Source organism: Nipponia nippon, unplaced genomic scaffold (assembly GCF_047370975.1).
Source record: "Nipponia nippon isolate SJK-2023a ecotype South Korea unplaced genomic scaffold, ASM4737097v1 scaffold_6, whole genome shotgun sequence".
NCBI lineage: Eukaryota > Metazoa > Chordata > Aves > Pelecaniformes > Threskiornithidae > Nipponia > Nipponia nippon.
In genome coordinates this window covers 44722529-44748556 of record NW_028262380.1, presented here as the reverse complement: position 1 = coordinate 44748556, position 26028 = coordinate 44722529, and the positions used below count along the sequence as shown (strand labels likewise).

The window sequence follows — 26028 nt, the reverse complement described above, 5'->3', positions numbered from 1 at the left end:
CTCGTGTGCAAAGCAAAAAGGTATAGTGAATGATACCTTTATTCTCTTAATTCTAAAAATAAATTTGGTTCTATTTTTCCATATGCTATGATAAATGGAAATGAATAGATCTTTATTACCGGAATTCCCTTGGTTATGCTGTTTCTTCTGTATTATATCTTGTAGAGATTCATGAATCCATCTTTGATTTAAATGGTGAGGTAATTAGGGCAGCTTTAATAAAATGAACACTCTGTTGGCCTTGGATGTAGGGCATGTGATTTGTTAGACCACTTCCCCTGTGGTTTGAATGTATATTCTTAGCAGTCACCAGCCGCGTGATGACTTATTCCAGCTAGAAGTGTGAGGTTTTGAAACTTAGCCCACTCTCTCCCCAGCTGACAATCTAGGATAAAGATACAGGGTAGGTGGAGATACAATCCTATTTAGAAAACTAAATTTGTAGATTGGTTGGAATGCTGTGTGTTTATCAAGATAGTATAATTTCTTTGGTTTTACACCTGACTTAAAGTACACAGATTCTTTTATAATGCAAACATGTAATATTTCTTTTCATTAAAAAAGCATTTAAGGTTTTTGGAAAAGGAGAAAATCTCACCAAGCAGAATTCTAAAATAATGAAAAAGGAACCTGATTCATTCTGACGATCTGAAGTGGGATTAGCTCTGCGACTGACAGAGAGCAAACCGTTCATTCCAAGGCACTGCTTTCCTTAGGAAGTTTTCTTCCTCTTATCCTCCTGCAGTTGAAACCCAGTACTAGTTGTCCATTTTGCTATGGATGTAAAACCAGTTGCTTTCTGGGAGTTCTTTCTGGAGTTGAAGCCTGTTCTCATATCACAGAATCATAGAATCATTTAGGTTGGAAAAGACCCTTAAGATCATCGAGTCCAACCGTTAACCTAGCACTGCCAAGTCCACCACTAAACCAGGTCCCCAAGCACCACATCTACCTGTCTTTTAAATACCTCCAGGGATGGGGACTCAGCCGCTTCCCTGGGCAGCCTGGTCCAGTGCCTGACTGCCCTTTCCCCTTCCCAGTCTTCCCTTCCGCAAGGTAAACAACCATAGCTCTTCCCAAGTGTTCTTGTACCGTGAGGTATTTCCCTGGGCGAGCGTTCTGCCAGGGTGTGGGACCCCAGACGAGCCACTCTGAGCCCGCAGGGGTATCAATTTTAAGTGTGCAGCTGAATATATTGTTCACCGTTCTTGCAAGAGTGTGATGTTGCCAATTCATGTCCAGCATGTGATGCTCTATATAACAAAGTGACAAATGTAGAATACAACAGTAATTTGGGTCATTTGTTTAATACAAATACATTTTTTTCACAACAATAAGCAGATATATTACTTTTGTTTCCCTTACATTCTGTCTTTCAGTACACATTCACCCACAAGAACATACAGTTTTTCTTTTGCAAAAGAGAGGGAGTTAAACAAGTACCACAAACTCATAGTTCCAAATATTATACACAGTAAAATATTTTCATCATAGAATAAGTTTTGTTACATTATTAGAAGTTAGTTATAAATGGTTTCTTCTGGTGATGGGGAATTACTGTTTTGTTCTACACAACAAAAATAAACACTGCTTTCAGATACAGCAGTGTGTGAATGGCACAATTGGACTAGTTGAGAATCTTCGTAATGCTAGTGATAGTCAAAAGTGTTATGTTTATGCCAGTTTGAAATAAACTTCATAATGCATTTAACTTAAAACAGGAAAAGAAATGTGCGTGTTCACAGGTTAAGAGTGTCTTGTTTAAAATTCAAGATCTGATCTGATGCCAGCTTGCTTCTACCTACCTTCATTACCACTTGCTTAAACAAGAATGCAGATGCAGCTCTTCTCCATAGTGGCAGCTCAGAGCAAGGCTCTGCCCTTGTGGGTTTAGCCAGGCCAAATTCCCCTGTCTGTCTGTCTGCTTGAGATGCACTGTGGCTGCCCAGGCAGTTTGATACAGATCTTTCTTTATTTGATATGTGTTATGGTTTAACCTGGCGACTGTTAAACTAATATAATGACTCCTTATCACAAGTTTCTTTCAACATGCTCTGGTCAGATGTGTCGTTATCTCAAACCCTTCAGGCCCCACATTGGGTGCCAAAAAGGACTGTTGTGGTTTAACCGGGCAGGCAGCTAACCACCACACAGCTGTTGGCTCACTCCCCTCCCCTCAGTGGGGTGGGGGAGAGAATCGGGGGAAAAAAAGAAAAAAAAAAAAGTAAAATTCATGAGTTGAGATAAAGGCAGTTTAATAGGACAGAAAAGGAAGGGGTAGAAATAATAATAATAATAATAATAATAATAATGATAAAAGAATATACAAAGTAAGTGATGCACAATGCAATTGCTCACCTCCTGCTGACCGATGCCCAGCCAGTTCCTGAGCAGCGGTTTGCCCCCCCCCCGGCCAACTCCCCCCCAGTTTATATACTGAACATGACGTCATATGGTATGGAATATCATACCGTATGATACGCGTTTGGGTCAGCTGTCCTGGCTGTGCCCTCTCCCAGCTTCTCACTGGCAGGGCATGGGAAGCTGAAAAGTCCTTGACTAGCGTAAGCACTACTTAGCAACAACTAACACATCAGTGTGTTACCAACATTATTCTCATCCTAAATCCAAAACACAGCACTATACCAGCTACTAGGGAAAAAAAAAACAACCTCTATCCCAGCTGAAACCAGGACAATATATCATTTTCATTAAAAAGTCTTAGAATGTATCTTAAAACTTAGTTTCAGTATACTGTTTTTGCAGGATAGGATCCTGTGGTCATTAAATTAATACAGAAAACCGTGCCTTTTGTGGGAATAAAAAAGCATTTGTTGATGAGCAGCTGTCTAGTGTCTGTATTCGTGCACCTTCCTCGGTCTTGCAGACCCGTACCCAAGGCATGTTGGTGTGAATGGCTCCTTGCCCTCTTCAACAGGAACCACCCTGCTTCAGAAACAAACACCAACCCTGCATGAAAACCCTGAAAGCTGTAGAATATCACTGCACCTAAGAAGAGAAAGGGATGCACGGGCTAATACTGTAATGCTTTAAAAAGTTAAAGACTGCTTCAGGCCTGCTGTAATCTCTCTTGCTGCTGACTTGTCTCACGGTCTGTCTCAGCAGACACTGTCCCATTTTGCTCCTTTTCCTGCTGTCCAAGTTAGTATTTCAAAGGGAGAGGAGGAATTACAGCTGAAGTCTTTCTCCATTCTTGTATCTAACTAACTAACTGTAAGCTCAGTTGCACGTGTAGTTGAGATGAGTGCCAAAATAGTGTTTTGAAGGTGAAATCGTTAGTATAAAATTTTGCAAGTAAGTTGTCTGTTCTGTTGCTGACTCGTCAATGTATTTTTAAAAAGGTACAGTAATCTTGCTGGATGCTGTAAATCTGCTTTCAGAAGCCTCAGGTATTTTTTTCTTTGAGTTGAATTTTATACTTGTTCAAGAGAAAAACTAATATGTGAATTAGTCTCCAGTAAACTGTCAAAATAGGGGAGATGATGATAAAGTACTTTCAGTGGCATCATGATGCTACAGCAGGTGAAAGAACAAGTTGGATGAAGAAGCAGGGTTACTGTCACTTAGTAGGAAACTTTCTGATTATTTCGGAAAGCTCTTAATTATCTTCCATAATAATGTTCCTTGTCAGTCAATTTTGCTACAATTCATCAGGTTTTATTGTAAACATCATTCCAAACATTTAGATGCAGCTAGTAATTTTAAGTGTCTAACTTCAAATATCATGAGATTTACTTTTTAGCAAGTAGATTTACACTTTTTGAAAACCATGCCTTTGCAGACTATCTTAAACACGTGCAGTTATGAGGCATTCCTTAGTACTGTCATCGTTTTCTGAAGACCTTCTGAAGTCTCTTCCACAATAAACAGAGCAATGATTTTGTTACTCTTGTATGCCATTTCAAATGAGAAGCTGCTACAATTCCAATTCTCAATTCTATAATTGGAAAGTTATTTTCTATGAAAAGTGCATGTCATTATGTGAAAAAACTTAAAACATTAATCCAAATCACCTGGAGTAACTTAGAGCTAATATTAATATGTATTTAGGGCCTGTTCAAGCACCAAGATTTTGTGTCCTGTCTAGGCAGATGACAACCACTTAATCACAGACAAATTACATGAGCAATTCCAATACAAAAGAACATAATGGTCTGATAAAAGACATTTCTTGCTAATACTGCTGCTTCCCTGAGCCTTAAGCCAGTAAACACATTCACAAAGGAATGCCTGATGTATAAACTCCAATACACCTTAGGCCCAGCACACTGGATATTTGCAAGAATGGGATGATTCTGTTGTTTAATTGTAGATATTTGAGTCTGTAAAGAGGAAATTTACCATTGAAACTGCAAGGCTTCTGTAGAAGTCTAGTTCACTTGTAATTGTGGCAGATTTCCCCCTTTGAATGGACCTACTCTGGTTCTTCATTTGCTTGTTCGCTCTTCTTCCTTTACCTAAACACAAGATCTAAAAAGAACTTTTAACTTTTTTTTTTTTAACATATACATTACATTCAGGCCCCAGACTTGTCCACACCAGTACGTAACTACTCCAAGTCAATACTTGCTGTTGGGTCCTGATGGTAGACATCACAGGTATGAGAAGTGAATCACAAAATTGGTTCTTTACATATAATTCACCCTGTTGGACACAGTATTATATCCACATTCATCTATCTATTGCACCCTTTAATGCTATTCACACTTCATTTTTATATGAGAATGCTCAAAACACAAAGGTAACAACTGAACTGTTGAATCTCTAACACCTCAAGTTTACCTGTACAGAGGGAAACCATTGATTTATTTTTTCAGTCAGGAAGATAAAAACTAACTTTTCAGAAAAAGGAGATAAAAACTAATGTTCTCTTAAGATATGTAGGTATATTCTCTTATGTCTACCTTTCTGTATCATGAATCCAAAAATAAAACCAAAAATGGCTTCCATCTTCCCTACGTGTCATCCTTTTTCAGACCTTTGAAAAATATGCAATTTACTTTTTTGTGATTCTGCAGTAAACTGCATTTTTTTCATTTATAGTTCTACCTCAAAACTTTATGTATCCAGTTTATGTCTAATTCACCCTTACAAAGTAAAATAAACAGCTGAGCTGCTCTTCTAAATACGTATCTACACATTCTCTCCTTCCTGTACTTATTTTGCTGACAGCTATGCTCAAAAAAATACCTGTAGCTTATGGAGACATGAGTTTACACTGACTGGAATTGCTTACTTTTAAAAATTCAGACATATTTAAAAACAACGCTACCCTTCAAATGTTTCAAATATCCTTAGTTGACGCAGCTGCCCAAACATTCAGGCTCCGGTGCAGTCACAGGAATGTGTGTTACCATATGAGGCTTAGAGAGTGAGTACTGTGATACAGCTCTTTATACTTCGATTCAGTTAATGCATATAACTTGATTGGTACCCTTTTGAAGTGTATCTTTAAGAAGATGAATAGCAAATACAACTTTTAGTAGTAAACAGAGGAAAGGTTTTTGTTTTCTGTAAACAAAATGATTATATCAGGTCTGTTTCTACTTTCCCGGCCATCCAATTTAAAAAAAAAAAAAAAAGTACTTTTGTCACATCGGTTTGGCATTGTCTGTTAAGCCTGTTCTCTATTGCACTTTCTACACTTCCACTTTCACTACACTTGCTGACTAGTTGAGAAGCTACTTCACGAACGGCCACATCCCATACAGTAACAAGTTGCTTTGCTGGATCCATTTTCCTTGTAGGGTTTTGGTTTTTGTGTGGTTTTTTGTTTTTTTTTAACTGAGAAAAATGCACAGTCATTTCTACTCTCTTTTAGCATCCGTAGTGTAGAAAACACTACACCTTATTCTGCAAGGAAGAAACAATGCTGCTTCTGTCAAACTGGCATGACTGCAGATGTCGTTTCTTCAGCTGCCAGCTGAGAGTTTGTACCTGTCTGTGCTACTGGCACCACCACTGCGTCCTTCACGTCCGAGCTCTGAGTGCACGAAGAGTTCTTCTCCTCCAGTTTTTTGGCGGTGTCTGGGCAGTTCTGAACAAAGATCACTCTGTTGTAGGCTTTCAACCTGCGCCACAGCTGAACATAAACCTTACACTGCACGTACATGAAGACCAGGCCCCCCGTGAATCCAATGGCCACCACAACGAGTTTTGTCCAAAATGGCCATTCAAGGACACCTTTAAAATAAAATGTTTATATTTATTACCATTGTTATACATTGAATATCAAGTATTGAGTTTCAGTAAAATATGTTGAAAGGAAGGCGCTTGCTGAGAGTTCCTAGGTGTGTACGTGCTATTGGGGCAGCTGGGGCTCAAGCAGAAAACAGCAGCCGTTTCCTATCCCATAGGGCAGCCAAGAAACTACATCTGCCTCCCACTTTTAACTGACTTCACCCCAGTTTGGTCAAGTAAGAAATGCAAGGCCGCTCTCACCAAGGAAGCGTAATGCTTGATACAGTCAAACCCAAAACATTTTACTGTTCTTCAATAATAGCCCCATATTCAGTAGCTTACTTAAGCAAAAATACAAGTACCAAAACTGAGGTAACTAGATACCTAGAAATATTATGCACATCAACAACAACAACTGTTTTTTTTTAAGTGTGCTAGAATCATAGAATCGTTAAGGTTGGAAAAGACCCTTAAGATCATCGAGTCCAACCGCTAACCATCACTACCAAGTCCACCACTAAACCATGTCCTCAAGCACCATGTCTACCCGTCTTTTAAATACCTCCAGGGATGGGGACTCAGCCACTTCCCCTGGGCAAGCATGACACTGCTTACAGTACCTGGAACACCAACATTTGCAATATTATTACCTGGTTCTAGCTTCATCCTGAAGCCAGGGTATAGCAAAAAAAGCTAGTGGAAAGGGCTCTTATCTCCTGCATCACTGCCTTCATTGGCCTCTTTTTCCTGCTGTCTGTGCAACCCCCCCGAACACACCTATATCAAAAAGCAGAACTTATATTCCTATGTACTAAAAAAGTAACTTTACAGTTTTTGGTGTGTCTGTTCTTACTTTTCTTATTGCATTGATCAATCACATTGATATTTACAGAAAAATATACGGCTGCTAACACAAGAAAGCTAGAGATGAGAGCATTTGAACTTGATTATGATATGAATAATGTTAAAATGATTTGCTTTGGCCTCAACATGGTCTTAAGATTTTAACAGAATGAATTAATATTGTATTAAGAACAGCCTTCTCCTCGTTAATTCATACCACTGCATCTGCTTTTTTCAACCATTCAGTAGCCTAACATAAAGGAACAGCTACCAGCCTTCCTATTACACATTGCCTCATCACATTTAAAGATTAAATGCTATATACAAGAGTCAGACCTCTGTATCAGTGCTTAAGCTGTCAGTCTGAACAAACTGAATAGGCTTGTTGGTCCTATATGGAAGCTCTTTGAATAACGTTTTGCTCACTGAGTGTAGTGCCTTGCAGATGCTGTATTCAACCACTGGTGATAAATCACAACAACGTGGTGATATTTGTGAGTTTTACCCAAGTTTTACACAGGGAAGAAATTTTTGCCACAGGCAGGAGAGCAATCTGCGTTCCTTTGGGACTCAGCAGAAGAGCATCAGTGAGGAAGCCTCGACTCCTAGAGCTGGTAACCTGGACTCCTCAAAAGCAAGTCTTTACTTTCAGCCAGCTGTGTGAGTCTCGTGAATCTAAGTATCCCATTTCCTGTTAAACACATAGGAGCTGGGCTTTTAATTAACTAAACAAATAGAGACCAAAAGAATGTTAATTATTGAAAAAGCACACAAAATGTTCCACATCATAGCTGTAGTTTCCCCTCTCATGGCAACTCTTTAGTAGTACTTAGAAATGGTAACAATGTATTAAGTGATGGTGCTAGCCAATTATTTTGTTTTAATTTGCAGCAAAATGAAAGCATACAAAGACCGGGTAAATCACTTTGTATCTCCCTAACCACTATTACTCTGGTTAGTTGAACTTGCCAGGGACAAATCTTTTCATATTTGTTAAATTTGTTCACAAAATATTTGTCATGCCTTTCTTCAATCCCCTGTTCCTGGGACAAAAGAAAGTAACAAAGAATACTTTGCTAAGGTATCATATCCAGTGATGTGTTTTTTCTTTTTTTCCCCCCTTTAATAACTGTTTTTAAAAATCACTGTCTCTTTCTTGTTCTTAATTATGGAAACAGTATGGTTTGCATCTGACTAAGACCCATCAGTGAGTAACAACACTTAGAAGCAGCAAGTCACAGCTGGAGCACTGAGCTCAGAAGAAAGAGGCTGAATAAATGGCTCAGCTTTCCTTCAGAGTTTCTCCCACCTCTTAGCAGTAAAGATGTGCTGCTGCTTCTTCCACGGTAACACAGGAAACATCATTTTTTGCTAAACTAGTATGGCACAGTGAATTTTGTACCTTTCAGTACATTCCAGGATTGCCATATTTTCCCACACTTGAGCTTTATTAGGAGAGACAAAGCTCAGCTAAGCCTAGACCTGTTTTTTCATGCAGAGCAAATTTATGTGAAACTTGATTCCCTACCGCTGGTGCCATATAAGCTCTAGAATATTTAAAATATATTTTAATTTATCCTTTCTATAGACCAGTGACAGGTTTACCAATTAAGAGGTTTACACTTTTATTTATTTGCATCATATGCTTTTGTAAGGAGAAAAAAAAAAAAACCTAAATATTTTGAGGGATACATTTAAAAAAGGGATTTTTAAACTTACACAATATTAACAAACAGTACTAGTATTATTCAGGGCTTTCAGTTTTTCTCCTCCTCAAAATATGTTTATGAAGTGTTTTTCCTCTGGTGTTCACTGTCTTTTTCCCAGCATTTCCCATTTAAACAGAGATAATGGAGAGAAAAGCGAACTACATATATGTCTCCCCCCCCCCCCCCGAAATACACCTTTGATTTTGTAAAAGTCTGCCCCCCCCCCCCAGCAAATTTTGGGGCAAAAGAGTTCTCTTCACAAACACTTATTTTTGCATGCTGTAAGCAGCTCCAAGGCATCTCTTTGTCCATTTTTTAGTGTGGAGAATCATCCATTACATTTGGCAAACACTGAATTCTATACAAATCATAAATACTTTTTGAGCCTACCAGGATTAATTACTGTGATTCTTACGCATCCTATATAACAACAAAAAATAATGTTGTCTGTTTTGCTGTGTAAATTCAGCTAATCCACAGAAATACCTTTCCCCTTTTTAATGACTGGGGTGATGTAGTTGTACTCATAAATAGAAGTTCAAAGCCATTCCTAGTCCTGTCCTCAGGGCCAGTTTTTTGAGATGAAAAACAGAGTTACCCATTCAGAAAGAATGCAAAACAAGACTTTGCAGTATACATTCATCTGTGACTTACTGAGGCTTGTTACATATTTTCCTCTCATAGGCAAGAAAGGCAAGCATCAGGAGTATCATCAAATATTTATCTAACTAGCAAGGCACAAAGCTCTGCCTGTTTTGTTTTCAATGTTAACTCGAGTATTGCACAAAGCTAGAGACCTTTGTCCCTCTACTGTGCTTAAAGTCAATTCAGATCAAAATTCAAACCCTTTTTATCCTCTTCATCATCATGCTCATATTTAAGACTAAATTTAAGACCAAATAGACTTAGATTTGAAATGGGAAACAGTAGATCAGTTTGGAATATAGTTTCCACATACGATAAGTATCACCCCAAAAGAAACCTACTTATGTTAAACATGCATTTTGTTACACATGTCCAGTTGGGTTTTCACTGTTTCCACAGCTGGAGACTCCACGACCTCTCTCTTCCAGTGTTTGACCACCCTCACAACAAACACAACTGCAACATGGAAATTCTATTCAAAAGGACGTAGGAATGGCTTTCCATGCTACTTAAGTCCCACATGAAGGACGAACACAACTTCAACATGGCCTCTTGGATGTTCGTATTAGGAAGCTTGTTGATGAAAGGGCTCCATCGTGTTCTACAGGATATCGAGGTTCAAGTGGGTAATGTAAATAAATTGCTATTTTATGACCTGAACTTGCACTGAGCTGTTTGAATTTGACTCATCTTTTTGTCTGACCTTTAGAAATATCTAGATAATGGGAGATTAACCGAGGAAGAACCAGCAGGCTAGTTAAGCTGTTGTAATGATTACACTAAGTAGAGGTCTCTCTGCAGGGGCATAACATAAGCTTTTAACACTGAGGCATTCATTACTTCTGCATTAAAGCATTTGATGTAGCCATGTATCAGCGAGCTGTTATTTAAGAAGAGAATGTGACTGGTTACATAGCTGCCTTTCAAAGCCATCCATTGCATTATCAACAAGACTGAAGAGGGTAAAAGATACTTACCATTATCATTGCCTTGTTTAATTTCCTCAGCGGTTCTATCAATTAAAACATACAATGACCAAACAACACAGGTAATTGCAATTACATGGAATGTGACCGAACAAACTATTTTCCTCCTCTCACTTGTTGTCATCTGTAGTTTCTCCCACTGTAATTAAAAAAAAAAGTAACAAAAAATCAGACTTGTAAAATTTTACAATAAACTGATTAGGCCATTCTGGCTCTTTCTACCAAAAAACCAAACAGTAATAAAATTAACAAATCCTTTTATTTTGATAATGCACACTATAATAGTATGTGTGTTGTCACCATAAAATTCATTAAGATCTCATTTTCACAGATTCAGAGGAATGAAGAGTTCTGTTCTCTTTCTCTCTGCTTGAGAATGACATCTAAAGTAATTGCAGTACAGCCATAACATATTAATAGACAGGTAAAAAGCTGGGTATTTATTTTAACTTTACCTGATGCACACTTCTGGCAATGAGCAGACAACCCACAAACATTAGCTTGTAATACTTAAACTATTCTCAGCTATTCTCAGTTGCTTAAAATTAGAGGAACACAGCTGTGGGACAGTCTTCCCATAAAATAAAGGCATAAGAAATGCAACTGCATTGAGGATTAAATTCAATAAACTTGAAAAGATGATTACATGGAAATGATTGTACATGATAGCAGTCAAACAGCATCAGTAATGCAAGAAGGATCTTCCAGGCACGTTTGTGAATTATGGCACTAAATCCTAGCTTAAGTTAAGGCTATTTTAAGATGAAATAGGCTATTCTCTCCATTTGAACAATGCAACCCTTGAGGCGATTTTTTTTTTTAATCTCGCTTGTTGAAGACATCATTTTTTTCAGCACTTCTTTAAACTAAACCCCTTCTCTTCTAAAATGCTTGCCTTTGGAAACAGATGAAAGAATATGACATTTACAAGCAAAACACCTCAATTCCGATGAATAATCTTGGAGTCGCTAGTGCCTGATGAATGCAACGAGCACAAACCACAATACAAGAGTGCCACCTCTCTGCAGTCGTGCCAAGGCAATTCTGAACGGTGCTTCAGCATCCGTGCCACAGCTCTGACCGCCGGCACAGCAAAGCTGCTCCTCTGCTTACACAGACCTTTAGTACACCGGGGCTGCGGCTCCTACCAGTTTCCAGGTGCTAAGGCTGGATCAAAAACCCTGGCCGCTTCAGAGCACTCAAGTGGTATGAATTTACTTTGGGTTTGTTTTCCCTGTTGTGTTTTTGGTTTTTTGGTGTTTTTTTTTTTTTTTTGGCTGCCTGGGTTTTTAATTTTGTTTTGGTTTGGTTTTGGGAAATAACAAATTTCCCTAAATTGCTTATGGCTAGTGTTGGAGATGGCACCTAAGCTAGATGCTTAGACTTTACCCTGAACCAATACAGCCATTCTTCTAGTCTGAACACTGTTTGCTGTCTGGTGACATTTCAAAGGCGCAAACTGCAGTAAAAGCTGAGGAATGTCAATGCGATGTCACCAAGAGGGCTAACTCTCGGAAACGCTTCTTCCTGCCATTAGTTTTAGAGCAGTACGTACCAGGCCAAACAAATTTCATTCTTTAATGGCAGTTAAAGCTCACGCGTTTCAGAGCTGTTGCCTCAAAACACAGTCTCTGGAGCATTTTCTAGCCCTTGCCAGAATTTTACGAACATAAGGCTTAAATAACTGTTTAGAAGAACTGAAATATTTCCTCAGTAATATACAAAAAGGCAGAGCTAGCAGTTTATTTGCCAGCTGATACCTCATTTCAGTTTCTGATACATCTACTTAGGAGTGAAAACTAAGCTTGGTGGGTTTTGTATGGCAGTCTGGAAAAATGGGAGACTAAAAAAAAGTAATAAAACAAAAACCCAGAACCATTCATTGTAGTTCACATAGGCAGTATTCAGCAGTCAGACCAGACAGGCTGTGGCATTATCATCACAGTCTTATATCATTACAGTCACCAGGTTACACAGCATCGGACCTGGAGACTTTCATCCTTTTTGCAGTGAAAATTCAATTCAAGCCTTGCAACAGGCTTTCTTTCCAAAGAAAAAGTTGTCTTTGTCCAGACGGAAGAAAGGATTTTACCTTAACCCTTCACTTACCTGTAGATGCTTTGTGAGTGATCAACACTGAACATAAATAAGAATGAATTGTGTTCTTAAACAGAAATTTTCTGTCATCAACTCTGATGCTACACTTTTTGGTCTACTGGAGAGAAGACTCTGTGCTAAATTTTCATTGTCATGTATACCTGCAGTCTCATTACAGCCATTTTACTCTCTCTAGCATACACAAAAGCCTTAAGAGTGTTGAGCTGAATGCCCAGTCAAATAAAGCTTTTTCATATGGAATTTTAAAGTCAAAGAATGCTGGTCCCATTACTCTAAATGTAAACATTTTGTAGATAGGGAAAAAAGATAGAAACGAATGACCAACAGGCAGGATAAGTAAATAAAGGAACAAGCTCACAAACTTCTGCTGAGATGTACAAGAAAGGTATGTCAGGAGAGGGAGCTACCAGAAGTGCGCTGAAGCAGGCCTTTTTTTGCTAATGTCTTGTGATCAAAACCAGCCAGAAAGCAAGGCAAGGCCTACTGGACTCCGCTTCCTCTCTCTGGCCCCTTTTCTTCTCCCGCAAAACAGCATGCCTGCGTGTTTATTCTGTCCACACGCGCATTACCACACCAGAAATAAGCTGGCTGGCAGGAGACCAGGAGAGGGGCATGGGTGGTTATGGAACTGGAAGACTGCAGAGCACCTTGTACTCCCAGTTGGGACGCAAGAAAGGAACAAGGACCAAGGAGAGAGTCCTTGCTCACACGGGCAGATGCAGGCGGATCAGAGTACTTGGGAGCATTTTACAGCTCTTAGTGTCTCCCAAAGCTGTGCTTCTGTTTTGCCCTGCCCTAGCTTCTCCCCAGTCCTCCCCTCAACTCCAGTCATGATGGGCTGAGCTCAGAAGGGGAAATCCAATTAAACTTTGTGCTCTCCTCTTGGTGATCCCTGTGGTAGCTAAGCTAATTTTCCTGTCCTACTCACGTATTTTAGCTTAGCTGAAGAGAGAGTGCTATGTGACTACTGTCACTCTCTACTAGATGAGTGATAGTAGTGCATAAGACAGCAATTTCAGTTTCCCTGGAGCAGAAAAGTGCAATTCACTATTTCAGGATTTTTGCAATAAGCTTAAATCGAAAATTTAACTGTTAATGTTTGCACAGACTTGCTTGGATAAAAGCACAGTTATGTGAAATAAAAATTGCTTGAAAATCCATAGCAAAGGCTATGAGACAACAATATATTGAGCAGTGAAAGCATCAGCCCCTTTTACTTGTACTTTATAGTCCAGGACTCAATATAGCCTAAAGTTGGGTGGGTAAGTTTGGCAGGTGCTACTATGTCACACAGCGCATTAATGCCTCCTTAACCACTGATAAATTCACCCCTGCTGTATTTTGAAGCTTCTGCAGTTCTCATGGCTCTTTACATTTATGATGGCAAGATAAAAATAAATTGCATCACGTCTTATTATCTTCATCAGTGATCTACAAAAATGTACAACCATCAGGTTGATGACACTGTGACATGCCACAGATAGAATACCAGATGTCTCCGAGAACAGAAAAATAACACAAAAGTGCCCAGATGCAATTTTCCTTGGAAACTTATATGTTAATACTCCTAAGGTGCTCTAAAGACTGGAAGGAAAGAAAGAAATGGAAGACTGTAACAGCCAAAGGAGATATTTATAATGACTTGCAAATTACTGAGTCACTAAATTGATAGACAAACACTGTAGTTTTTGCCCAGCCTCCTCCGAAGCACCCCTTCACTGTTGTACATCTGATTGTCACCACCCACAGACTCCTTAATCCTGGCAGCAATACACACAGAGACTGGAAATCATCACAGATGCAGATGGCTTCATGTCCTGCAAATGTAAGCAATCGCGTGAATTATCATTATGCTCCACAGAACAGGTGTGCTAAAACACTACGTAACATCTAAAAACCACACGACCTTTTACACAAGTCACCAAACAAATCCACAATGCAACAATACGTATCCCGAGAAGAAAGTTTGAAATATCCCCAGCCCCCTTTTTAGTTTCTGATTAAGCTTTCTGAACATTAGAATTGCACTGTGCTCTGCAAACCACTGGAGGGTGGTAGGAGACTGTCTACCTGCTTCAGAGGTTCCTACCAAGAAGCCAGAATGAACTGTCAAAGGAAAGAAGCTGGACTGTAAATGTGATCAGAAACACTCCTTCCACCCCAACTACTACTTACAGCTACTTCTAAAACACGACGTGCACCTCAGCCTGAATTCCTATGCTTTACTGCCAGAAAAGTTTGTCATAATCTTGAAAGTGGCAGCTGTAAAACTGTACCCTGTTCTAGGTTTCTATCTCGTGTTTTGGTTTTGAGACTATCTATCTCGCTCTGAAACTTAAAGGGAACGGTTACTGATTTCATAACCCACTCTTGCAATTACAAAATGTAGTCATCAGTCTTCTGGGGAAAGAAAAAAAATTGTAAAAAAGGAAAAAAAATTAATAGCTACTCGCAGGGAACATCTAAGTCATATGCAGCCAACCACTTCCCTTTCCTGTAACACAGTCTGAGAAAATCCCTGATATTTATTTTAAAGGACCCAAATTGCCTCCCTGCTTGTCGCTTCTAATAAAAGCTTGGTTAATCAATATGCAACAAAGAAATATGGCTATTTTTAATGTCCTCTGAAAACAGATTGTCTGCGGATGTGGGGATGCTGCTTCATATCCTAGAGATCCCAATACAACTTCTCTTCTTAGAGACAGAAGTAAATCTGCAATTTTAATTCCCTCCCATACAGTTTTGTGCAAAGTGGTTTCATGAAGGCCCAATGCAGAATCAAAAGCTTCACGCTGCTCACATAAAAGCTGTTACCACGCCACAGAACTGCACTCTGCAAACTTTGCTGCTTGTGTTCCTTTTCCCCCACCTTCAGATTGTACATCTACCATCTGCCTACCCCACCCGCCATTTTGTGTCTGCATGTTGCCTCCTGCTAGTGGTAATCTTCTGTCACATTGGCCACAAAATTTTGTCTGCATAGATTTCCTGAAGCAACTCCATATCTACTGCAGGTTTGCAGATTCACACCTTTACAACCGAAGGTCTCTTTCCTGCAGGGGCTCATCACTGAGGATGCCAAATTGAAGGTGAAGTTAATGGGCTGCTTTGCAACATGCTATGAATGCTTGGACTTTTAACTCCTGGGTATTTTCAGGAAGCCTATTTTTAAAAATTGTGTCTAAGGAGGCCTGACAGGGGAATCTGGTACGGGCGTGACATTGCTAATATTAAATATTTTTCCTGTTCTGATATTTTTCTCCCTATCCATCATTTAGCAAAAAAATGACAATGAATGTAATGTAAACAGCACCCACAGCTGGAAAGGCTTCCTTTGGCTCTCATAGAGCTAAAGTCATTGTGCAACATTTTCTGAATTCTTTCTACAATCCAAAGAAAGACTTTAAGCCAACTTCTATCTTGAAATAATCGTGCCTGCAAAATGAAGGCTAAAATTATTTTCTAGGGGCTGTTGTAGAAACTGCACTCTGCACGCAGACTAAGAATACACAGAAAAACATTTATCTCAAACCAGGCCTGAAGGATCTAGACAGCACTTTTGAAAAAAGCTCTTAAGAACTGGAGCAGTGTACGATGAAGTGAGCCAAGCAGCGGAGATATGTCAGTAGTCTGAACATGTAGCTCAGAGTTATTTATTTTCTGTGGTTTAGGGAGGGTTTTCTGGTCACTTGTTGCAGGACTAATTGGCTCAGGCTCCACAGTAAACCATTCACTACTATCAGCCTACCAGCTGGTGCAAAGCATCTGCAACGGTAGTTTGCAGGAATGGAATTTGTGCAGTGGGTGGAGGAGGAAGAAATAATAGTAATAAAGGACAACAGGACTCCACACATGTCAGGAGAACAAAATAGCCTTGTGCAGATTTCAAGTGTTGATGAGAGAAGAGACTTCAAACCTTGTAATTTGAATAAAAGCATTTTGGGCCACTCTGTGCCATCTAAACAACATGTGCCTGAGGGACTGCATCTTAAAGAAGGACAAGGCATGCCTCACTGCATCCTGCTCCAAGACAAGAAGTGCTCCTCATACAGTCCAACAGAATGAGCCAGGTCTGATGGCTGAAAAGAGAAGGGTTTGGGTCATGAAAACACCTCCTCTGCGTTTTTTTCCCCAAACACATCCAGAGCACATTCAGAGAGGAATAACTGAGCAAGTTCACAGAAAACACAGAAAACGTATTTGTCCTTGCCTTTTGTCAAAAGATACATCCCAGAGAAGAAACTCGTGTCAGGATCAAGAGTAGAAGACCGGAATTAAAGCCCTGCTACATTAGCCACTGAACAGAAAAATGAAATAAATTTTAAAAATCCCATGTCGTAGGGTGCATCATACGGCTATATCTATGCACAACCTTACCTCGATCTAGTTAGCTCATTAGGTGAGCTGGTACAAATCCTTCTCCAGCAAACCTGTCTGAAGTTTACTTAAAATCTATTTCTGTCCCTAGGTGACACTAAACAAGCCTGGTTGGAATTCAAATGAATGTCTGTGGTGTACTTGAAAGACCTATTAAAAGTTTAAAACTGAACCAGAAATGGGTGCATTTCTAAAGACAAACACATTTTAATTCACTTCTGTGTGTGATGTGCATGCTTAGAGTAATAAAAGAACTACATAATGAAAAATCCCACTTTGATAAACACCTTAAGATTATCATCTGCAAAGAACTAATAATTCAATTTTATCAAAATCAAGACAGTGCTGTATTTCTTTTTTAAGTGACAGTTAAAAGAGCTGGACTTGAGTGATATAATCAACATGCACTCTTCACAAACTTATGCAATTTTTAGCTGTGTATGTCATCAATTAGCAGACCCTTAAAAAGTGTAAAATAGGGGTATTAAGTAATTTGAGAAGATAATTTCTGAAATGAAGTAGCTGTTCTTGCAGTCTGGAAGTACTATTGAGAATACTTGTAATTTACCGACTAGAAGAACTTCAGTACCTGCATCCTAATCATCCCAACACACACTAAACAAAAAATTGCTGTGCTTTGGAAATACAGGAATAGCCAGACCTCATGTCCCTCTCATCCAATGCTGTGTCTCGGACAGAGGCCAAACTAGATGCTTCAGAAAAATGTGCAAGAAACCCCGTGGCAAGTAATTATAGCATAATCTCTCCATATTGGGAGGTTCTTCCTAGCTCCCATCTGCTAGAAATTATTTTACATCAATATATAGAATGTAAAAGTATTCTACAAAGTGTTTACTTTCTAAGCATTCTCTTTGAATGCTGAAACATTAACTAATTCTTCGTTCAACAGAGGTCTACATGATCAGCCTCCAGTACTATCATGAGCTTCTCTTTTACAATTGCTGTTTCTTTTCTTGCCTTGTAAGCTATTTAAGAAAAGGATCATTATCTCCTAGCACAGTACACTTCAGCTACTTTATCTAAAAACAGAATCCTGACAGATAAACTGCAGGTGAAACATTAAACCACTGGTCAGGAGTGAACTATCACCATAATGCAAAATTATGGGGAATGTCTGGTACTAAGAACAAGAGGCACACATCTAGAACACTAGAACAGACTTACTTTAGGTGCCTGGGCATATGCCTTTATTACTGAAAAATCAAAAAACAAGCTACATGTGGGCAACCCACAAAGAGGCAAGGAAAAAAGGGGTAGAATCTCTGTTTCCACTAACTTTTATCACAGTTAGTCAAGAACAGACGCAGATGCTACTGTTACCTGCTCTCCCTACAGTATTTCTACAATCATTCTATCTATCAAAAGAATCTAGTTTGTGTGTTACTTTTATTCTCTTTGCAGCTACTTGTCTCCTGCCTCTGTCTACTCTGTCTTTCCAAAAGAGCAGCACACCTAATTGAAGGCATGACATTTTCCTTCACTCACTATGTAGCAAATGCCTTTAAATCATAGTCCAGCTCTCAAACAACAATAACTTAGACACAAAAAAAAAACCTAAAAAAAAGAATCAATCAAATTACCATACCACAAAGCACAGTTTATAATTTTGCTGCAAGGCCAGTTAAGCTGAGATTTCATTTTCCAACTGAAGCAGGTGGGGGTGCTGCATTTTGTGGTATGTACTTTACGGGCAACACAAAAGCAGCCATGACACACGCTCAGTGCTGGTTTTGAGATGGATTGTGCTGTGGTCAAAGCAACCATAAGTCCTTCCTCTACTGCAGCAGCCATAGCAAACCATCTCCCGACAGTCTATGCCAGAGCCTCCGTCTTCAAACACCAAGTAGTATGGGCTCCCTTTGCACATCTGAGTGTATTTTGGTCTTAAATAGTGTGATGGATGTGGACAGAAGGCTGGGATAGCATGGTAGAAATAGGAAAAGGAGAGAAATTAGAGAGAAAGGTGGATATAGCAACATGCTGGAGATCAGCATCCCATTACCTAGTCTTGTACGCCTCTCCACTTTCTTCAGTCCTGTGCAGTTAAAATGAAATTTCTCTAAAGAACTGTTCCCTTAGGCACCTAAGACATAGTTATAATATATGATCACAGTTTTGTTAGAGAGTCTTTACTTGAATCACCTTCTTTTCAGTATTCATCACACTGCTTAATTTCCTCAATATCAAATTGTCTAGCCTGCTGAGAAGTAACCTGAAGCACACATTTAGAAATTAGAGCTGATGAAATAAAACTGGTGACACCTGAAAAGCTAAATCAACAAATATACTTTCTGTTTATTTAGCTGTAGTTATAAATGTTGTACATAGTCTTCTCCAAGAGTTCCAACAGAATATCAGTTATTGCACCTTTCACCTAGAAAATATTTTTCACTTAAGCTTGCCTTCTCTTAGACCAGGGCAAGCAGGAAAATTCTCATTACTGCCTCATACTAAATGTGCTTGGTCTTTTTTGTTTGCTGATCATGTCCTCGTTTCTCCCATTTGATACATTAGTAATTTAAACACTCCTTCCAATATGTAAAATTCCTTAGAGTTCTAATTTGTATCTTGCAGAATAAAAACCTAAAGCCATTTACCTGGAGAACTTGCTGTGCAACCTGGCCTACAGAAGCGTGTATTACATCGCTACAGCCCAAGGCCCTTCAGCATCCCGTGTCGTAACAGGAATGGAGAGAAGTATAGCAGGAAGCAGAGGACGGAAGGGTACAACGGTACCTTCACATGCTAAGGAGTCTTGCGAGAAAAGGAGTACAGTTGACTGGAAATGGAAAGCAGCCATATCTGAAAGTCACTGAACGAAGAGTAGCCATTTGGTACTGCTGGATGAACCTCAAGAACATCTTGCGTGTCTTTTTATCTCATTTTCTATCCTTCACTTTTATAGATCAAAGATGCTCTTACCAGTTCTCCCCCCACCCCATCACTCAGTAAATTAATAGTACAAGTGAACCTGAACACTAATTCTTTTTATATGATGATCATTATTGTCTTCCTGAAGTTGTAAGAGCAACCGACCTACATTGTATAGAAAATGTAACTCGACTTCTGAGCTTCCCTTAGCCAAATCAGTTCGAATCCTCACACAGATGTGGTTTGGTTTAAATGTTCTTGTATACCAAACCCATGATATTTTTAAATACATTGTTGTTTAAACATATCTAGACGTATCTTATTTTTGCAACTATATATACAGTATATACGCATATGTCTGAATTGCCACATAACCAAGATTAAAAAAAGGAGATGACATGATTCATTATCTATAAATATGACTTCAGCAAGAATACCGATTTCCCAATGAATAGCTACAGTTACCTTCTCTGTCTTTTAATTTTCCCACAAGAGAGACTCTTTTGATGCAATTAAACAAAAATGAAATGGAGGACATTCGTGCTGAGGAAAGGCTACAGTAATTAACACAAAACTACAGCCTAGTGCTCTGGCAAGGAGCTGAGGGAAGCTATTCCTTCTGAAAGACGTCCAACAAATGTCATACATTCTGATTTTGCCACATACAAATTGGAGCAGATTAATAAAGATCTGAGTAATTCCTGCAGGAAAAGTTTCTTTTTTTCCAAGTAATTTTAATAAAATGCTACAGGAATAAAATAAAATTAAATTAACACTAAAAATCATAACATAGATTGAATAAACTGGTAATTATCCCATTTGATCATAATTTAGATCAAGTACCGTATTGCTATGTTCAAGAGAACATCACTATGTTCAGGATAAGCCATTTTTTTGCATGTGTTCCACCAACAAGCAAGCATCAGCCTGTGAACTAAAACTCAGTTCAGATCATTTTCACATCAGTAGATCCCAGGCAAAATAAATTTGAGGCAAATAACCACTGTAAACTTGTATGTGTTAGTTATGTGAGAGATTAATACATACATTAACCAGATCATGAATAGCAGCCCACTCCCATTAGAGTTGGTAAAATCCCTAGCTTCAAAATTAAACAGTAAAAATGGCATTTTTACAAAAGTCCATGAATAACAATGACTGGTTTAGGTCAATGCTTGGGTTGATTATGCTCTTTAAATTTTATATTACTAGGTATCCATTTTGTGTCAGGGCACCACTCCATTTACATTTTCTTTAGTTTTAAACCCAGTATCAAGAGATTCTCTTAATTATTTTCAATGCTTCAGCTACCCAGCACCTCCTCTGTTCTAACTATTGATGAGGCGAAGCTGTAAAACAGAACACTGAAAGGGATGAAATAAAAAATGAAGAGACTCCAAGTTCTTAAAAAATAAGTGACGGGCTGATGAACTGCAGGATGGGGTAGGACCCTCTACATAAAATGGAAGTAAAACCTTTTGATGCAAGTTGCATCTGTATAACAGCTCAAACCAAACTGTTCATTTCAGCCTCAGAAAGCACAGAAGGATTTGTACCTCCCAGAGCTCATGCTCATGGTTCTGTGCAATAGTGCGTAACACCAGTGATACTCAGCGCTGGACAATCTCCTGAATTCCCTTTGCTTTTGTAAATGCTACGGAGCAGCAGAAGTAGCAAATTTGGTTACAAGCAGCTAATTAGAAGAGGAAACAGTCTTCATTTCATTTTCTGGTATAAGGTTTTTTGTTTGCTTCTTAAAAGAATGCAAGTTCAAAGCAATGACAATAAAAACATCTTGTTCTGCCTCCAGGAAGGATGCTGCACATGGGGGTGTCCCAGCAAAGCATCTTAGTAAGACGGCTTTTTGCAAGCCTACGGGTATGTTATGATGGTTTCAAGGTATGAGGCACAAGAGGTCAGAATTTCTCATCAGAAGCCCATGAGAACTGGAACAGTTGTGTGAATAAAAGCTGTGTTGAATGGAAGAGAAAGAAATATAGAGATGGAAAGCTAACCCAAATTCTAGCATTACAAGAAAGCTAAGATCGATTATTCTTGTTATGGCACAAAAAGCAAGACACATTACTCTGCAAACTACAGCACGCTATCTATATACAGATAAATTAGCAGTAATGCTCTATTGCTCTCTCTCAAGAATTAGGAATACAACTGTCTGAACAAAGTAGTCCCTTGCATCCTGGAGGCATCACAATAGGATATAAATGCTATAGAATTATTTTTACTTTAAAAGCTTTCATATACACATCGACCCTTGAGCACAAAGTTATTCACTATAATGACATGATAGCCAATAAGAAAGTAATAGCTTTGTGCCTTTGTGCATACTGGTGAAGCGTCTGACCCCACATATTACACAAAATGATTTGAGGCTAGTGATGTTTTGAGACAGTTTACTGGAAGAAAGAAAACACCGGGCAGGTTGCCTTGACAACGCCGTGCCGCTGCACCAGAAATCAAAAGGAAGTGTAGGATCTTCTCCTATGTTAAGGACTGCAAAGTATTCACCAAATTGGGTTAAAAGGGAACTAATCCCACAGCAAGTCAATGTTACCTGACCTATGCAATATCAGCTATCACTTCTTATCATGAGTCTTATTAGAAAACTGATGAAAAAGCCAGACGGTTCATACTTCACAGCACAGGGCAATAAGAAGTAAACAGCAAGCGATACAGTAATGAGTGCTCAAAGTTTCTTTTTTTTCCTGGGAGACTGTGCAGGTCTCTTCTGGTTCTGAGAGTCTACTCTGGCAGCAGAAGTGGTTTCTAATGGCGACCACTTTTGATTTCATAGCAGGATTTCACAAAGATGTCTCTGCAGGCTATATCACTTTTGGCAGTGATCACCGTATTCTTAAATAAGGAATGTAAATATGAATTATCCAGCTAGCATTGAGCCAAAAATAAATCAACACCCTTAACATGTTTTGCTGTCATTGAATTTATCGTGCATGCTACCAGATTTTATCAAAAAACGATTTATCCACAAAGCATCCAGTTATGAATGAATTCCTCCAGGCAGTCATACTTTTTAAGATTTACTCTTTTTATAGGACTGCATTGAGCACAAAGAAGGGAGCTGAATCTGGTGCTCTCACATATTACCTAAGAGCTCTAACAACTGGATTTAGAGCAGTGCAGGTGATGACTGTTTTGTAAAAAAAGGCACCCTATGCAGTTTTAACTCCAATAGGAGGAGCAGAAGCAGATGTGTCCATGCTCCAGAGTGAAACGTTAAGTCTGGGAGAGAAATGGGACTTAAAGATTCATTTTAGACTTTCCTTTTGTCTATCATAGCTCCCAAAGCAGCATTCTGATTGTCTTCTGTTGCTTCCATAGGTGATTCACTTTTTTTTTTTTTAAGGAGCCTGTGGAATTGCTGATTTTTCTGCCTTACAGCCGGGCGTTACCCACAAGTTGTCTGTTGGCTCAAACCCTACATCTTAATTGGTTACACAGCTTCTACTGATCCAATGCTCTTGTTGCAGAGTATCTTTAACCTACCATAGTAAAACTAAATATTTACTTTTGATCCAATAGTTAAATCAGCATCATGCCAAACAGTTGAAATCTTCCCCAAACTGATTTAACCAGTTAATCACTAATCTGACCACAAAGAGGCTGATACGCCTGAACTGTGTTTTGCTTCGTATGGAAATTTGAGTTAGCCGGTTCCATGACTTCTCTCCAGGACCTAAATACCCTCCTCTGGGCAGTCGTGAACCACGTATCTCCAACTGGGACTTAAACCTTTGAATCCTGTATGAGAGTTAAAGCTGGCATGAACATTTTATCACTCTTATTACAATCTGGTTATTTATAAAATAAATGATACCCAGCTGAGAGACAGCATTCCCTCCTTCTCCTCTAATGACAGTAGCTGGGTACAGGAGAAGTTCCACAGAGTTCAAGGGTGTAAAACTCAGACAGATGCACCTCATATCAGATTTAGAAGTGCTATTTATCAGTATATAAACAAACACAGGATACAAGAGGAATAAACACTTAGAAGATATAGGTATGCATTCAAAATAAACAAGAAGATCAAGTTTCTTTCCTTATCAGTATATTAAGACTGGCTTTGCTTCTGTTTAGTTTAACAGAAACTTATCACTCTGTTCTGAAAGAACACTCCTGATCCTCTATTTTTAAAAGGGAGAAATTCAGATACCCTTTCAATCAGAAAGAAAATCAACCTCAACTGGTACATAATGCTTTTCTAAAAAAAAAATCAACTCACTCTTCCTTAATGACCAAGATAACTACATGGTAACAATGTGCAATATTGCTTATGCCTCACATAAATAAGATATTATTTGTAAATCATTTCAAAGATAAAACAAAATCAGGAGAGAAAATAGACATATCTGACACCACAGAATAATCTGTTGGGATAATGCATCAAAGTAGAACATCTCATCAGATACCAGATGTCTTAAATGGACAGCAAAATTTAAATATGAAAAGTATTTTGAAGTATAGCAAGACATTGCGGAGAAATCTCCATTTGAAGATATTTCTGCATTTTAAGCACCTTTTAATTTGACACCTTAATCCATTTCATACTCACAGTATTTTTGTTCAGTTCCTGTTTCTACTACGCTTCAAACACCAAATTCCAGAGATATGAAATCCAGGTGCTACTTTACCAGGATTACATCCTTTTTAAAGAAGGAGTGATTTTCTCAGGATGAAGCTATTACCTGAGAGAGCTCAATAAGGGACTCCCACAAGCTTCTTGCCACTTTCTAATTCCTTCCATGATAAATAAAGTCACTTTACAAATGAGAAATTCTGCATTATGAATTGCAAATGCTGAAAGGTAAAGCTACAAATGCAACCGTATTATTTACAACCATAGACAGACATAACAGAGACCACAAGAAATAAAACAGACACACTAAGCAATGCTTAATATTTAATCTCTAAACTTATATTTAGTCAAGTAATTAGTCATGCTCAAATATATGAAACACTTGCAATGCCTGTTGATCAATGCTTAAAAGGATTACTTCAATGCAAAGACTCACTAAAAAGATTAAACTAAGTTTTATTTGATGTTTGGTGCTTTCAGGGATTCTGTAATTAAATAACTGTTGCATATTGGCACAAGCCTATTGTTTTAATAGAGCTATCTTGATTTATGTTAACTTAGTATGCTGCACATTGTCACTTATGTGTGCTAACAGCTGTATGACACAATATTCAAACATGATTTTGCTATAAAACCCTAGACCTTGATAAAAAAACTGTTAGGAAACACTGAGGGTGCATGAAAGGCTGAGGCATGAATAAAGATAGTAATTTACCAGTTGAGTCAAATAGTTTGTTTTATATTTAAATTCCGCTTTTGTGATACTGCAAAACCGAAAGTATAGATACCTGTAATTAAGTTCTGTGGTCTGTAATTTTTCCCTTCAGGAGACCAGTGGTTGGAATGTTACAAAGGTATTATGATAAAATTCATCATAATGAAGCAATGCGCAGTGAAGAATCAGACTACAGAATCTCATATCATGGCTAAGGTAGAGATTATAAATCAAAACTGGTTGAGAGATGTGACTCTTTCACTTGTAGAATGCTACTTCAAATCCAGATCTAATGGCAATGGAAATGCCATCTTCTGGAGCTGGCCAGAAACTTTCATGTTAGGGGAAATTTCCAGGTTTTTTAATAAAATGAGTTTCTTATGGAAATGAATAGGTACTCTTGTTGGAACTGAATCTGTGGTCTTTTCTTTAGGAAACACTGAAATGAAATCTGTTTTCAGAATTCCTCAAAGTTTATTAGCAAAATAAATCAGTTTTTTGTCAATTTTGCTGTTTCCACTCAGCATATGGCAAAGCTGACAAGAATTGCATTGTTTTCAGATATAACTACCACTGCTCATAGTGTCCCTGCCATTACGACCAGAGAATTCCTCATTTTCCATCCTTAAGAGATTTGGGAAATTCTAACTCACTGCTGCCAGGCTGCACTTAGTGTTGCAGACTGAAGGCTCTCAGGGTCTAGTACATAGCCAAGCCTTAGCAAAACCGAAAGCTCTCAAGAAGGTCTAGAAGTCCTAGAGTCTCTGTAGTGATTTTCAGATTCTGCAACAAGGAGACAGGATTGTGGAGAGCTTCAGCTTTCTGAGCTGTCTGTCCCACAACACTTTGATCTCTGGTAACCAGCCTTCATGCTGTCTTTTGAAAACCTGGACTCCTAGGGAATGCCCCACAGTTGAGGTTCTGGGCTCC

The 26028-nt window shown here is 38.6% G+C and overlaps 1 protein-coding gene across 2 annotated transcripts in view; it reads right to left on the bottom strand.

Moving 5' to 3' along the window:
- Positions 1 to 3658: 3658 nt before the first annotated feature.
- Positions 3659 to 26028, bottom strand: part of MARCHF1 (membrane associated ring-CH-type finger 1) — a 256014-nt gene continuing 233644 nt past the window's right edge. For both annotated transcript variants that reach the window (XM_087736363.1, XM_087736364.1), the window contains 2 exons: positions 10376 to 10523; positions 3659 to 6204 (listed from right to left, as the gene is read on the bottom strand). In XM_087736363.1, coding sequence (XP_087592489.1) covers positions 5903 to 6204; positions 10376 to 10523 — 450 coding nt within the window. In that variant the 3' untranslated portion in view covers positions 3659 to 5902. The remainder of the gene's footprint in view (positions 6205 to 10375; positions 10524 to 26028) is intronic.